The sequence below is a fragment of the Pristiophorus japonicus genome, chromosome 4 (assembly GCF_044704955.1).
Source record: "Pristiophorus japonicus isolate sPriJap1 chromosome 4, sPriJap1.hap1, whole genome shotgun sequence".
NCBI classification, from domain to species: domain Eukaryota; kingdom Metazoa; phylum Chordata; class Chondrichthyes; family Pristiophoridae; genus Pristiophorus; species Pristiophorus japonicus.
In genome coordinates this window covers 289,293,827-289,309,103 of record NC_091980.1, presented here as the reverse complement: position 1 = coordinate 289,309,103, position 15,277 = coordinate 289,293,827, and the positions used below count along the sequence as shown (strand labels likewise).

At 46.9% G+C, this 15,277-nt stretch overlaps 1 protein-coding gene across 1 annotated transcript in view; it reads left to right on the top strand.

The window, feature by feature from the left end:
• LOC139262376 (coiled-coil domain-containing protein 85C-like) overlaps positions 1-15,277 on the top strand; it is a 249,274-nt gene that overhangs the window by 208,874 nt on the left and 25,123 nt on the right. Inside the window, exon 3 of the mRNA XM_070877564.1 lies at positions 11,042-11,155. Coding sequence (XP_070733665.1) covers positions 11,042-11,155 — 114 coding nt within the window. The remainder of the gene's footprint in view (positions 1-11,041; positions 11,156-15,277) is intronic.

Genomic DNA, 15,277 nt, shown 5'->3' with positions numbered 1-15,277 from the left:
CACACACACTCGTGTTTTAGTATTAGTGGAATCCTCTCCTGATAATCAAGTTTCAATCACATTACTTTGTGACAAGTTTGTGACATATTGTCCATCCACCCCTGAGTTTTCATTCCCCCTCCCACCCCACTCTTTCCCACCCCCCCTCTCTTCTTCACCCCCCTCTCTCCCTCCCTCTCTCGTTTCCCCCCCTCCCTCTCTCGTTTCCCCCCCTCTCTTTCTTCCCCCCCTCTCTTTCTTTCCCCCCTCCCCCTCTCTTTCTTTCCCCCCTCCCCCTTTTTCTTTCCCCCCTCCCCCTCTCTTTCTTTCCCCCCTCCCCCTCTCTTTCTTTCCCCCCTCCCCCTCTCTTTTTCTTTCCCCCCTCCCCCTCTCTTTCTTTCCCCCCTCCCCCTCTCTTTCTTTCCCCCTCCCCCTCTCTTTCTTTCCCCCCTCCCCCTCTCTTTCTTTCCCCCCTCCCCCTCTCTTTCTTTCCCCCCTCCCCCTCTCTTTCTTTCCCCCCTCCCCCTCTCTTTCTTTCCCCCCTCCCCCTCTCTTTCTTTCCCCCCTCCCCCTCTCTTTCTTTCCCCCCTCCCCCTCTCTTTCTTTCCACCTCCCCCTCTCTTTCTTTCCCCCTCCCCCTCTCTTTCTTTCCCCCTCCCCCTCTCTTTCTTTCCCCCTCCCCCTCTCTTTCTTTCCCCCCTCCCCCTCTCTTTCTTTCCCCCCTCCCCCTCTCTTTCTTCCACCCCTCCCCCTCTCTTTCTTTCCCCCCCCTCCCCCTCTCTTTTTCTTCCCCCCCTCCCTCTCTCGTTTCCCCCCCCTCCCTCTCTCATTTCCCCCCCCTCCCTCTTTCTTTTCCCCCCTTCCCCCCTTCCCCCCCCGAGCTTGGGGATTCTAGTCTTTCCTACAGCCTGTTTAGCTCGGGTTGCGAGGGACCAGGTTCTGTGTGCCCGCTCCCTACCTTTACACTGCTGAAGCCAGAACAGGTAGCAGCATTTTGAGGGGAGGTGCCTGTGTTTCGTGGCTATCTGGCTGTCCCAGCTGTAGAATATCATCCTGGGCTCAAACAGCACTGAAGGAGGCCACTCGGCCCATCATGCCAGTGCCAGCTCTCTGAAAGAGCTGTCCAATTAGTGCCACTCCTCTGCTCTCTCCCCAGAGCCCTGCAAATAATGGAGCCGCAAGAGAGAAAAGTTAAATCCATTTTTATTCATTAACTTTAAAACATGGCTTGCCAGCTCAGGATGATGCTTCTGAATTACAGTGTAATTGGACAATTGAAAAAGGAAGGAGATAATGTGAGCTTAATGAGGCAACGTTATAATAAGGTGTCAGGTCTGCAATGATTTTGAACTGCCTGATACTAGTTTCTACAGATCGAGGGAAAGGATCCAACTTTGAGCCGCCTGGGGGATTGCTAAGTTTATTAGACGTGCAGTACTTAGACTGCAGCAGGCGTGTGGGAGGTCAGTGAGTGGAGCTCTCTGGAGAGGACTGCCTGTTCCAGATCTGAGAGCGGCTGACAGCTGAACAGATGAATGGTCCCACTGGGCCACTTCAGGGGTCTTGGGCTGGAAAGGTCCCAACCCTGAAGCACGGGATGCACTGATCTCAACTGCTGGGATTAAGAGGAACTGGAGAGATGGATTGTGTGTCACGGTGATGAAAAACAGCTGTAGTTCTGTTACTGTGCAGGATAGGGGGCACGATTGGCTTTAGGGCTCACACTTGGAGAGATAGCTATCATCGACCTACATTCTTTATAAAGTAAATAGTCGGGACAGTGAGCATAGTGTGTCAAAAAAGAAAAGACTTGCATTTATATCGCGCCTCTCACAATCACCGGACGTCCCAAAGCACTTTACAGCCAATTAAGTACTTTTGGAGTGTCATCATCATCATCATCATCATAGGCAGTCCCTCGGAATCGAGGAAGACTTGCTTCCACTCACAAATGAGTCCTTAGGTGGCTGTACAGTCCAATACGAGAACCACAGTCCCTGACACAGGTGGGACAGACAGTTGTTGGAGGAAAGGGTGTGGGACAGGTTTGCCGCACGCTCTTTCCACTGCCTCCGCTTGGTTTCTGTATGCTCTCGGCGATGAGACTCGAGGTGCCCAGCGCCCTCCCGGATGCACTTCCTCCACTTAGGGCGGTCTTTGGCCAGAGACTCTTAGGTGTCAGTGGGGAATGTCGCACTTTATCAGGGAGGCTTTGAGGGTGTCCTTGTCACGTTTCCTCTGCCCACCTTTGGCTTGTTTGCTGTGAAGGAGTTCCGAGTAGAGCGCTTGCTTTGGGAGTCTCGTGTCCGGCATGCGAACAATGTAGCCTGCCCAGCGGAGCTGCTCAGGTGTGGTCAGTGCTTCAATGTTGGGGATGTTGGCCTGGTCGAGGAGTGTAGTCACTGTTGTAATGTAGAAATTGCGGCAGCCAATTTGTACACAGCAAGGTCCCACAGACAGCAATGGATAATGACCAGATAATTTGTTTTTTAATGATGTAGATTAAGGGATAAATATTGGCTGGGACACCGGGGAGAACTCTCCTCTTCTTCGAACTAGTGCCACGGCACCTTATACATCCACCCGAGAGCGCAGACGGGGCCTCGGTTTAACATCTCCTCTGAAAGATGGTATGTCCAACAGTGCAGCACTCCCTCAGCACTGCATTGGAGTATCAGCCTGAATTGTTGTGCTCAAGTCTCTGGGGTGGGACTTGAAGCCACAACTTTCTGACTCCGAGGCTGCAGTGTTGCCATGGCTGACACGTGTCAGTGTTATTTGTATATTTGAATCCTTCAGCTTTCCTACCCCTCTTCTGTTGAGTGTGCGAACTCCTGTTGCGTACAGCTCCAGAGGTGGTACTCATGGGCACCATGCAGTTGTAACAGGATGGTTGTATGGAGGTGAAGTTTTGTATATTGGAAGAAGGGGCCTTCTGCAATGAATGTGCCGTGCCATGTCATAATGTGAAATGCAACTCGAGGAAGTGGTGAGTCCAGTCCCTTCTAACCAAACTCCTGCTGCAAGGATGGAGAGGCATTCTCCATCCGGTACCTCAGTGAATTGCTGTTAAATAATTATGAGTATATCTGAGCAATAACAAATCACTTGTTTTAAAAGTGGCCTGTAAGAGTGCCAAATAGTGCAACGTGTAGGAATGAAACTTTGCACATTGACAGTTTAGAGAAGGAAATCTGCTGTCCTTACCTGGTCTGGCCTATATGTGACTCTCATCATCATATGCGATCCCTTGAACGAGGATGACTTGCTTCCACACCAAAAGGGATGAGTTCACAGAAGTTTCAATGAAGGACCCGATATTCCAGTCCTGAACTCCAATTGAAGGGGTGGAAGATGCCTGTGCGTGGATTTTTTTAACGTGTGGTGGCCGTTGCACATCAGTTACCACACGGGCTTGGCCGAGCTAGGCCTTTATCCAGTGTCAAGGGTTAACCAGGACAACTGGAGACCTGCGTGTCTATATGTGGCTCTAGACACGCGGCAATGTGGTTGACTCTTAACTGCCTTCTGAAATGGCCCAGGAAGTCACTCAGTTGTACAAAACTGCTACATGTCACGGATTGCAGCGATTCAAGAAGGTGGCTCACCACCTTCTCAAGGGCAACTAGGGATGGGCAATAAATACCAGCAATGTCCACATCCCACGAATTAATTTTTAAAAAGATTATTCAAAGATTATTCATCGGTGTCCAACTCATAGGACCAGCTTATAAATAAAATGATATCCTTATACTTGGTCTTCTCAGAATGTTTCGTAGCACAGTAGTATATTTTTTCTATTGTGAGTTTTCAAGTACTATTTAATGTTTATGTTTGTGTGTGTGTGTGTTTATATGTGTCTATAAAAATGCTGACAGATGTTAATTGAGACTGTCAAAAAATGGAACAGCCTGTAGACAATTGTTGTAAAAAATCACTCGACGGCTGCCCGGAAAACATCATCTGTGATCTCCACATCCCCCACCATAACACGTTACGCCCAGCAAAGCTGTATGCAAAGCTAGTTCAGGTAGATGTAGCCGTTCTAAAGATGGGCCCTTTTCCCCTGCAATACTCACTGCATTGAATTCCATGAATGTTTCACATCTGATTTGTTCCTCTGCTTACAAGAATATAAGAACATCGAAACAGGAGCTGGATCAGGCCATTTGGCTGATCTTTTACCTCAACTTCACCTTCCTGCATTAATTCCCCCAAATTTATCGACCTCTGTCTTCAATATACTCAACGACTGAGCAGCCACAGCTCTCTGGAGTAAAGATTCCAAAGATTCAAAACCCTTTGAGTAGAGGAAATTCTCCTCATCTCAGTTCTAAATGGCCAACCCCATACTGTGACCCTGTGTTCTAGATTCCCCAGCTAGGGGAAACATTTTCTCAGCATTAACCCTGTCAAGCCCCTTAAGAATTTTGTATGTTTCAATGAGATCACTTCTCATTCTTCTAAACTCTAAGGAATATAGGCCGAGTCTACTCATAGGGCAATCCCCTCATCCCAGGAACCAGTCTGGTGAACCTTCGTGGCACTCCATCGAAGGCAAGTATGTGTTTCCTTGGCCTCACCAATGTCCTGTATAATTGTAATAAAACTTCTTTACTCTTATACTCAAATCCCTTTGTAACAAAAGCTAGCATACTATAATATCTAGGCCACCAGGTGGTCATGCCAACTTTGCTAAGCATTATGGGAAAATTATCTAATTGAGGACCGTTGCTTCCTGCATTAAATCTCTCCCCTACAATTTCCTATTTCCTATTCCCTAGTTAAGTGGAATTTTGCTGGGATAGGGATGAGCGAGCAAGCAAGTCGTTCAGGCTTGGGCATTCGGTCTGATTTTGTTCTGCTTTCTTGTCAAACATTCTGTTCTGTATGAGTAAATCCCATACCAGCTGATGTCCTTACCCATTAGGCCATGGGGAGAATCTCTGACCGTTCCAAGAATACACAAGTATAACTGCAGTCTTTGCAGACATTGACTGTAGAATGGATGTGATTTGTTTTGATGCGTCCGTGTTAATTCAGCTCCCTCGCACTCCTAAAGATTTCGTAGGCCTTTTAAACAGAAATATTCAACAAACGACTTAGCAACAACTGAAATAAACAGAAGAACAGTAGTAATTCATCCTTGTCAGTGTCAGCTGTGGCTCAGTGGGGTAGCACTTTCTGCCACTGAGTCAGAAGGTCATGGGTTCAAATCCCACTCGAGACTTGAGCATGACAATCTAGGCTAACACTCCAGTGCAGTACTGAGGGAGTGCTGAATTGTTGGAGGTACCGTCTTTCAAATGAGATGTTCAATCTCATCTACGTCTCAAATGGATGAAAAAGATCCCACGTCACTATTTGAAGAAGAGCAGGGGAGATCCCCTGCTGTCCTGGCTAGCATTGATCCCTCAATTAGCACCACTAAAAATTATTATCTGGTCATTATCACATTGCGGTTTGTGGGTGCAAATTGGCTGCAGCATTTCCTACATTACAACATTGACTACCCTTTAAAAGTACATCATTGGCTGCAAAGCGTTTTGGGACATCCTGAGGTTGTGAAAGGTGCTATATAAATGCAAGTTCTTTCTTTTCCTTTCTTGTAACTTTGAAAGTGCGACTGGCGCTGAGAACACCACCTTCCAATTCTGTTTTAAAGGACTGGGATGGGGATGAGCGAGCAGGTCTTTCAGGAGTACGGAAGTGTTTGATGAGCATTTCTTGTCATAAATCTGGCCAAAATGCACCATTGCATTGTGAGTGAGGTTATTGCAATGAAAACATTGCACGGCACAGACCAGCCATGATCTCATTGAATGGCTGAATTGCCGACTCCTGTTCCTATGTTCCTCATAATGCACTTCTCTCTCCTGCTACCAAAGACACTCGCCTATTTAAAAGGTCCCAACCTCCTGCCTGTTTGCCTGCTCGTTATGCCCCTGTTTTTAATCTCAGCAGGCAGCGCCCATAATATATATGCCTGTTTGGATATTCTACTGTGGATTATCAGTGTCTGGCACGATGGGCTGTAACTTGTTCAAGTCTTTTGTTGTCCTTTCAAAGCAGAGTATGTTATGTATGTAAACACTGTAACTGTGTAAGACTTGCCATCAGAGGGCGCAACAGTTGGAGGCCCAAGGGTCACCTGCACACCTCGTGCAAGGAAGTATAAACGGTTGTCTGCCATGTGCTTGGGCACTCTGGAGTTGTATTAAAGAGACTAGGGTCACATCAGTTTTAGCTCACAGTACTCAAGTCTTGTGGAGTTCTTCCATACTTGACAGAGTAGAGCACATCCAATAGAATGGAGCCACCAACAGTTACATGTAAGCTTATCCAGGAGCTCTGCTTCACATTACCATGTCCGTAGTGTTTCAGTAAATACTAATAGCAGCATGTTGAATTTTTATCTCCTTGGACAAAAATTATAGATTCCTGCCCCAAAGTTGTCTGGAGAGTCCATTTTGTAGTCCAAAACAGTAGGGTAAGGTAGTGCTGGGAACACTTGGACATGAGCATCACTCAATGCGAGGAATATTCGGAATAAGGTGGACGAATTAACTGCGCAGATAGCAGTTAACGGATACAATGTGATTGGCATCACAGAGACATGGCTCCAGAGTGACCAAGGCTGGGAACTCAACATCCAGGGGTATTCAGCATTTAGGAAGCATAAACCGAAAGGAAAAGGAGGTGGGGTGGCGTTGCTGGTTAAAGAGGAAATTAATGCAATAGTAAGGAAGGACATTAGCTTGGATGATGTGGAATCGGTATGGGTGGAGCTACGGAATACCAAAGGGCAGAAAACGCCAGTGGGAGTTGTGTACAGGCCACCAAATAGTAGTAGCGAGGTTGGGGACAGCATCAAACAAGAAATAAGGGATGTGTGCAATAAAGGTACAGTAGTAATCAATGGCGACTTTAATCTACATATTGATTGGGCTAATCTAACTGATAGCAATGCGGTGGAGGAGGATTTCCTGGAGTGTATTAGGGATAGTTTTCTCGACCAATATGTCGAGGAACCAACCAGAGAGCTGGCCATCCTAGACTGGGTGATGTGTAACGAGAAGGGACTAATTAGCGATGTGTAACGAGAAGGGACTAATTAGCAATCTTGTTGTGCAAGGCCCCTTGGGGAAGAGTGACCATAATATGGTAGAATTCTTTATTAAGATGGAGAGTGACAAAGTTAATTCAGAAACTAAGGTCCTGAACTTAAGGAAAGGCAACTTTGATGGTACGAGGTGCGAATTGGCTAGATTAGACTGGCAAATGATACTTAAAGGGTTGACGGTTGATAGGCAATGGCAAACCTTTAAAGATCATATGGACGAACTTCAACAATTGTACATCCCTGTATGGAGTAAAAATAAAACTGGGAAGGTGGCTCAACCGTGGCTAACAAGGGAAATTAAGGATAGTGTTAAGTCCAAGGAAGAGGCATATAAATTGGCCAGAAAAAGCAGCAAACCTGAGGACTGGGAGAAATTTAGAATACAGCAGAGGAGGACAAGGTTTAGTTAAGAGGGGGAAAATAGAGTACGAGAGGAAGCTTGCCGGAAACATAAAAAATGACTGCAAAAGCTTCTATAGATATGTAAAGAGAAAAAGATTAGCGAAGACAAAAATAGGTCTCTTGCAGTCGGATTCGGGTGAATTTATAATGGGGAACAAAGAAATGGCAGACCAATTGAACAAGTACTTTGGTTCTGTCTTCACAAAGGAAGACACAAATAACCTTCTGGATGTACTAGGAGTCCAAAGGTCTAGTGAGAAGGAGGAACTGAAGGATATCCTTTATTAGGCGGGAAATTGTGTTAGGGAAATTGACAGGATTGAAGGCCGATAAATCCCCAGGGCCTGATAGTCTACATCCCAGAGTACTTAAGGAAGTGGCCCTAGAAATAGTGGATGCATTGGTGATCATTTTCCAACAGTCTATCGACTCTGGATCAGTTCCTATGGACTGGAGGGTTACTAATGTAACACCACTTTTTAAAAAAGGAGGGAGAGAGAAAACGAGTAATTATAGACCAGTTAGCCTGACATCAGTAGTGGGGAAAATGGTGGAATCAATCATTAAGGATGAAATAGCAGCACATTTGGAAAGCAGTGATAGGATTGGTCCAAGTCAGAATGGATTTATGAAGGGGAAATCATGCTTGACAAATCTTCTAGAATTTTTTGAGGATGTAACTAGTAGAGTGGACAGGAGAGAACCAGTGGATGTGGTGTATTTGGACTTTCAAAAGGCTTTTGACAAGGTCCCACACAAGAGATTGGTGTGCAAAATCAAAGCATATGGTATTGGGAGTAATGTACTGACGTGGATAGAGAACTGGTTGGCAGACAGGAAGCAGACAGTCGGGATTAACGGGTCCTTTTCAGAATGGCAGGCAGTGACGAGTGGCGCAGGGCTCAGTGCTGGGATCCCAGCTCTTTACAATATATATTCATGATTTAGATGATGGAATTGAGTGTAATATCTCCAAGTTTGCAGATGACACTAAACTGGGTGGCGGTGTGAGCTGTGAGGAGGATGCTAAGAGGCTGCAGGGTAATTTGGACAGGTTAGGCGAGTGGGCAAATACATGGCAGATGCAGTATAATGTCGATAAATGTGAGGTTATCCACTTTGGGGGCAAAAACACGAAGACAGAATATTATCTGAACGGCGGCAGATTAGGAAAAGGGGAGGTGCAGCGAGACCTGGGTGTCATGATTCATCAGTCATTGAAGGTTGGCATGCAGGTACAGCAGGCGGTGAAGGCGGCAAATGGTATGTTGACCTTCATAGCAAGGGGATTTGAGTATAGGAGCAGGGAAGTCTTACTGCAGTTTTACAGGGCCTTGGTGAGGCCCCACCTGGAATATTATGTTCAGTTTTGGTCTCCTAATCTGAGGAAGGACTTTCTTGCTATTGAGGGAGTGCAGCAAAGATTCACCAGACTGATTCCTGGGATGGCAGGACTGACATATGAGGAGAGACTGGATCGACTGGGCCTGTATTCACTGGAGTTTAGAAGGATGAGAGGGGATCTCATAGAAACATATAAAATTCTGACGGACTGGACAGGTTCGATGCAGGAAGAATGTTCCCGATGTTGGGGAAGTCCAGAATCAGGGGACATAGTCTAAGGATAAGGGGTAAGCCATTTAGGACTGAGATGAGGAGGAGCTTCTTCACTGAGAGTTGTTAACCTGTGTAATTCCCTACCGCAGAGAGTTGTTGATGCCAGTTCATTGGATATATTCAAGAGGGAGTTAGATATGGCCCTTGTGGCTAAAGGGATCAAGGGGTATGGAGAGAAAGCAGGAACGGTGTACTGAAGGACTGATCAGCCATGATCTTATTGAATGGTGGTGCAGGCTCGAAGGGCCGGATGGCCTACTCCTGCACCTATTTTCTATGTTTCAATATTAAAACGGAATGGCTCGGTGCAGATTCTTTTTAATATGGCACACACAGCATAAGCCTAGTTTCCGATATTGCAACAGTGACTACGCTTCAAAAGTACTTCATTGGCTTTAAAGTGCTTTGGGACATGCTGAGGTCGTGAATGGCACTATATAAATGCATGTACTCATTTTATTTTCAGTGACAACAGAAAATACTGTAAATACACAGGTCTATCAGCATCTGCAAAGGGGAAAGAAAGGGTTAATGTCTTGGGTTTAGATGGGTCAGAACTGGGCTCTGTATTTGAGGTTCTAATTAAGGGACTACATTCAAAATGCTAACGCAAAGTTGAAGCCCATGGAATAAAAGGGACAGTGGCAGCATGGATACAAAATTGGCTCAGTGACAGGAAGCAGAGTTGTGGTGAACGGGGGGTTTTTTTTGACTTGAGGAAGGTATACAGTGGTGTTCCCCAGGGGTTGGTATAAGGACCACTGTTTTTCTTGATATATATTAATAACTTAGACTTGGCTGTACAGGGCACAATTTCAAAATTTGCAGACGGACAGTGAGGAGGATAGTGATACATTTCAAGATGACTAGATAGGCTGGTGAAATGGGCGAATTAATACATTTTGGTAGAAAGAATGAGAAGAGACAATTTAAACTAAAGGGTACAATCCTAAAGGGGTTGCATGAACAGAGGGACCTGGGGGTATATATGCACAAATCGTTGAAGGTGGCAGGGCAGGTTGAGAAAGCGGTTAAAAATGCATGTGGGATCCTGGGCTTTATAAATAGAGGCACAGAGTACAAAAGCAAGGAAGTTATGATGAGCCTTTGTAAAACACTGGTTCGGCCTCAACTGGAGTATTGTGTCCAATTCTGGGCACTGCACTTCAGGAAAGATGTGAAGGCCTTAGAGAGGTGCAGAAAAGCTTTACAAGAATGATTCCAGGGATGAGGGACTTCAGTTACAAGGATAGACTGGAGAAGCTGGGATTGTTCTCCTTAGAGCAGAGAAGATTGAGAGGAGATTTGATAGAGGTGTTCAAAATCATGAGGGGTATCGACAGAATAGATGGAGAGAAACTATTCCCATTGGTAGAAGGATTGAGAACTAGAGGACACAGATTTAAGGTGATTGACAAAAGAACCAAAGGCAACATGAGGAAAAACATGAGCGGTAGGATCTGGAATGCACTGTCCGAGAGGAATGTGGAGGCAGACTCAATCGTGACTTTCAAAATGGAATTGGATAAGTACCTGTACCTGAAGGCAATAATTTGCGGGGAAAGGGCAGGGGATGGGATTAGCTGAAGCGCTCTTGCAGAGAGCCGGCATGGGCTCGACGGGCCGAATGGCCTCTTTCTGCTGTAACCCTTTTATGATTCTAACCTGTCTTTTCTCTTTCACATGCTGATGGACCTGCTGTGGATTTCGAGTCGTTTATATTTTTGTTTTAGATTCCCAAAGTTTGCAGTTGTTCCTTTGTATCTCTGGTGACCGTACTGCTTTCTGATCAATGGGAAGCCTTGTTGGATTGGGTGTCAAGGCGCTCTGAGACGCTGTATGTATAGTGTAGGGTTGTTGTAGACAGTATAGTCAGTCTGTCCTCTTCTTTAATAAACACCAATCCATTTCTCCTTGTAGCAGTCGAGCACCGGTGACCTGAAGGCCGTCCGCAAGACTTACCCTGCGCCGCACAAGTCGGAATCTCCGCATTCTTCACCATTGCCGCCACCGTTTCAGGAATCTACACAAAATGTGAGTATTGTTGAGGACAGGGTTTAACCCTTGAATAATCTAAGAGCTATTTGCTTTAGTCCCAGCTCCAGTATGACACACCCCTCCTCGCACTGCACAAATCGTGCACCTCTGTCCCGTCACAAGAGGCTTACTTAAAAAAAGAGCAGCGTGTGTGATCACCATTACACTCTGGAACAGTGACCTGCTGGAGGTCTTTAAAAGATTATGAAAGGATTCGATAGGGTAGACATAGAGAAGATGTTTCCACTAGTGGGGGAGACCAAAATTAGAGGCCATAAGTATAAGATAGTCACCAATAAATCCAATAGGGAATTCAGGAGAAACCTCTTTACCCACAGGGAGTATGCTCTTACGTTTGTAGAGTGGCCGAGTCAGTCACGTGATGCTCACAAGACTCAATAAAACCCCAGCCAATTGAATCTAGGTCATCCATGATGAGGTACGCAGTTGTGACCCGAGTGGATGAACTGGTAATGTGTAGTGTGAATGTTAAACCTTTGTTAATAAACCAACTGGTTCTTAATAGCAATGTGTTGCTATGAATTCTTGAACAAAGAACTCATGAAGCAAATACATTACACCCACAGAGTGGTTGCAATGTGGAACTCACTACCAGAGGGAGTGGTTGAGGTGAAAAGCATTGATGGATTTAAGGGAAGCTAGATAAACACGAGGGAGAAAAGAATAGGTGGTTATGCTGATCCGGTGAGCTGAAGAGTGTCATGTATGTAACCACAATGTAACACCACTGTATTACTGTATACACTCAACCTAGATGCACACCTTGACCACAAGGGGTGAACTTGTGGGAGACACTCCTTACCTGATCTCACAGGTATAAAAAGGGAGGTCCCACGCAGGGTCATCGTCTTTGGAGTCCTGTGAATAAAGAGTTAAGGTCACAGAGTGACCTTGTCTCCAGAATGTGCCTCGTGTGGTTTCATACTGTAGAGTAAGGACTTTACATTGGCGACGAGAAATGGGAATTCACGACCCACGAGAATGGCCACCGGTAGCACAGAGGAATGGTACTGTGTTGGGGAAGACTGGGACGATTTTGTCGAGAGGCTTCAGCAAAGCTTCGTTACGAAAGAATGGCTGGGGGATGCAGCGGCCGACAAGCGAAGGGCTCGCCTTTTGACCTGCTGCGGACCAAAGATTTACGCGCTCATGAAGGACTTACTAGCACCCAAAAAGCCAGCGGACAAAACCTTTGAAGAACTTAGCAAATTGATTGGGGAGCACCTCAAACCGGCGAGTAGCATACATATGGCCCGACACAGATTCTACACCCACCGACGCCGTGAAGGACAGAGCATATTGGACTTCATAGCGGACCTCCGGCGTTTGGTCAGCCTCTGTAAGTTCACAGACGCCTGCAGGGGGCAGACAGAAACATAGAAAATAGGTGCAGGAGTAGGCCATTCGGCCCTTCAAGCCTGCACCGCCATTCAATGAGTTCATGGCTGAACATGCAACTTCAGTACCACATTCCTGCTTTCTCGCCATACCCCTTGATTCCCCTAGTAGTAAGGACTACATCTAACTCCTTTTTGAATATATTTAGTGAATTGGCCTCAACAACTTCCTGTGGTAGAGAATTCCACAGGTTCACCACTCCCTGGGTGAAGCAGTTTCTCTTCATCTCGGTCCTAAATGGCTTACCCCTTATCCTTAGACTGTGAACCCTGGTTCTGAACTTCCCCAACATTGGAAATATTCTTCCTGCATCTAACCTGTCTAAACCCGTTAGAATTTTAAACGTTTCTATGAGATCCCCTCTCATTCTTCTGAACTCCAGTGAATACAAGCCCAGTTAATCCAGTCTTTCTTGATATGTCAGTCCCGCCATCCCGGGAATCAGTCTGGTTGCTAAGGGACTTCTTTATTGAGGGCTTCGGTCATGCGGGAATTTTCCGCAAATTAATTGAGACCAAGGATTTGACCTTGGAAGCGGCGACGTTGATGGCTCAAACTTTCATGGTGGGGGAGGAAGAGACGAAAATAATATACGCGCGCAATTCTGCCTGTAACGCGGCGATGGATCAGGGAGTCAACATCATCAATGCAACTCAGAGCCCCGCAGGCAGGCAGGGGCAGCCTCCCCAGCCAGCAATAGACCCCAGAGTTGGACTTCAACAGAGACAATGGCAGGCTGAACGGACATTCACGCCATCACAAGGGACAATGCAGCCCGGGATGGGGCCATTGACACCCACCAATAGGGTACTCAAGAGCAGTCAAAGGGACAGTCAGCGCAGAATGCCTGGCCATAGTCCTTTTGTTCCCAACAATGTAAACTTTAACTCATGCTGGAGTTGTGGGGGGAAACACTCAGCTAGATCTTGCAGACTTCAACAGTTTGTCTGCAGGAACTGCAATCTCAGTGGCCACTTTGCTCGAATGTGCAGGAAGTCTGCAACTAGACTAACCGATAAGGCGGATGGACCAGAAGAGGGTTCTTTGAGGCAGGATGACTTTTGGGGCGAATCGATGGACCGCCAGGTTCAGCGGGTCCATGTGGCGAATACTCACAGTTCATACACCAGAACGCCACCAATGATGATGGTTTTATTAAACGGTATCCCTGTACGCATGGAGCTGGACACTGGGGCCAGCCAGTCACTCATGGGCGTTCAGCAATTTGAGAAGCTATGGTCACTTAAAGCCAGTAGACCCAAATTAGCACGTGTTGACACACAATTACGGACTTACACTAAAGAAATCATTCCGGTGCTAGGCAGTGCAATGTTGGCTGTCACACACAATGGGTTAGTGAATCGGCTGCCACTCTGGATTGTCCCGGGCAATGGTCCCGCACTGTTGGGGAGGAGCTGGTTAGCCGAGATGAACTGGAAATGGGGGGATGTTCACGCAATGTCATCTGTGGAGCGAAATTCGTGCTCACAAGTCCTACAACAATTCGATTCACTATTCCAACCTGGCGTCAGGACTTTCAAAGGCACTAAAGTAAGGATGCACATCACCCCGGACGCCAGGCCAGTGCACCACAAAGCCAGAGCGGTGCCATATGTGATGCGGGAAAAGATCGAGAGCGAATTGGACCGGCTGTTGAGCGAGGACATCATCTCGTCTGTTGAATTCAGCGACTGGGCGAGCCCCATCGTTCCCATCCTAAAAGCGGATGGCTCTGTCAGGATCTGTGGCGACTACAAGGTCACCATCAATCGGGTGTCCCTACAAGATCAAACCCGCTCCCGAGAGCGGACGACCTCTTCGCCACGCTGGCAGGCAGCAAGCTGTTCACCAAGTTGGACCTCACTTCAGTCGATATGACCCAGGAACCGGCCGACAAATCTAAACTACTGACCACCATCACCACGCACAAGGGACTGTTCGTTTATAACAGATGCCCGTTTGGCATTCGATCAGCGGCCGCGATTTTTCAACGAAACATGGAAAGCCTGCTTAAATCCATTCCTGGAACGATCGTATTCCAGGACAACATCACGGGTCGAGACACCGAGGAACACCTCCACAACCTGGAGGAGGTGCTATGCCGACTGGACCGGGTAGGCCTGCGACTCAAGAAGTCTAAATGTGTGTTTTTAGCTCCTGGGGTTGAGTTTCTGGGCAGGAGGGTTGCTGCAGATGGGATTCGGCCCACCAAATCCAAAACAGAGACGATTCGACAAGCACCCAGGCCCTGCAACACATCGGAGTTGTGTTCATTCCTGGGACTGTTGAACTATTTCGGGAACTTTCTGCCGAACTTGAGCACGTTGTTGAAGCCACTACACGCGCTCCTGCGTAAGGGTTGCGATTGGTTTTGGGGGTCTGTCAGGAATGGGCTTTTGATCGGGCGCGTAACCTACTTTGTTCAAACAAGTTGTTGACCCTGTACGACTCCTGTAAAAAATTGGTGATAATGGCCCATGTTTCACAAGCTACGAATTCCGAGAGTTTCTGTCAGGCAATGGCATCAACCACGTCAGGACTGCGCCGTTCAAGCCGGCCTCCAGTGGCCAGGCGGAACGCGCGGACCAAATCATTAAGTTAGGTATGCTCAGGATTCAAGGACCCTCCCTACAATGCCATCTATCGCGTCTCCTGCTGGCCTATAGATCCTGACCGCACTCGCTCACGGGGGTCCCGCCC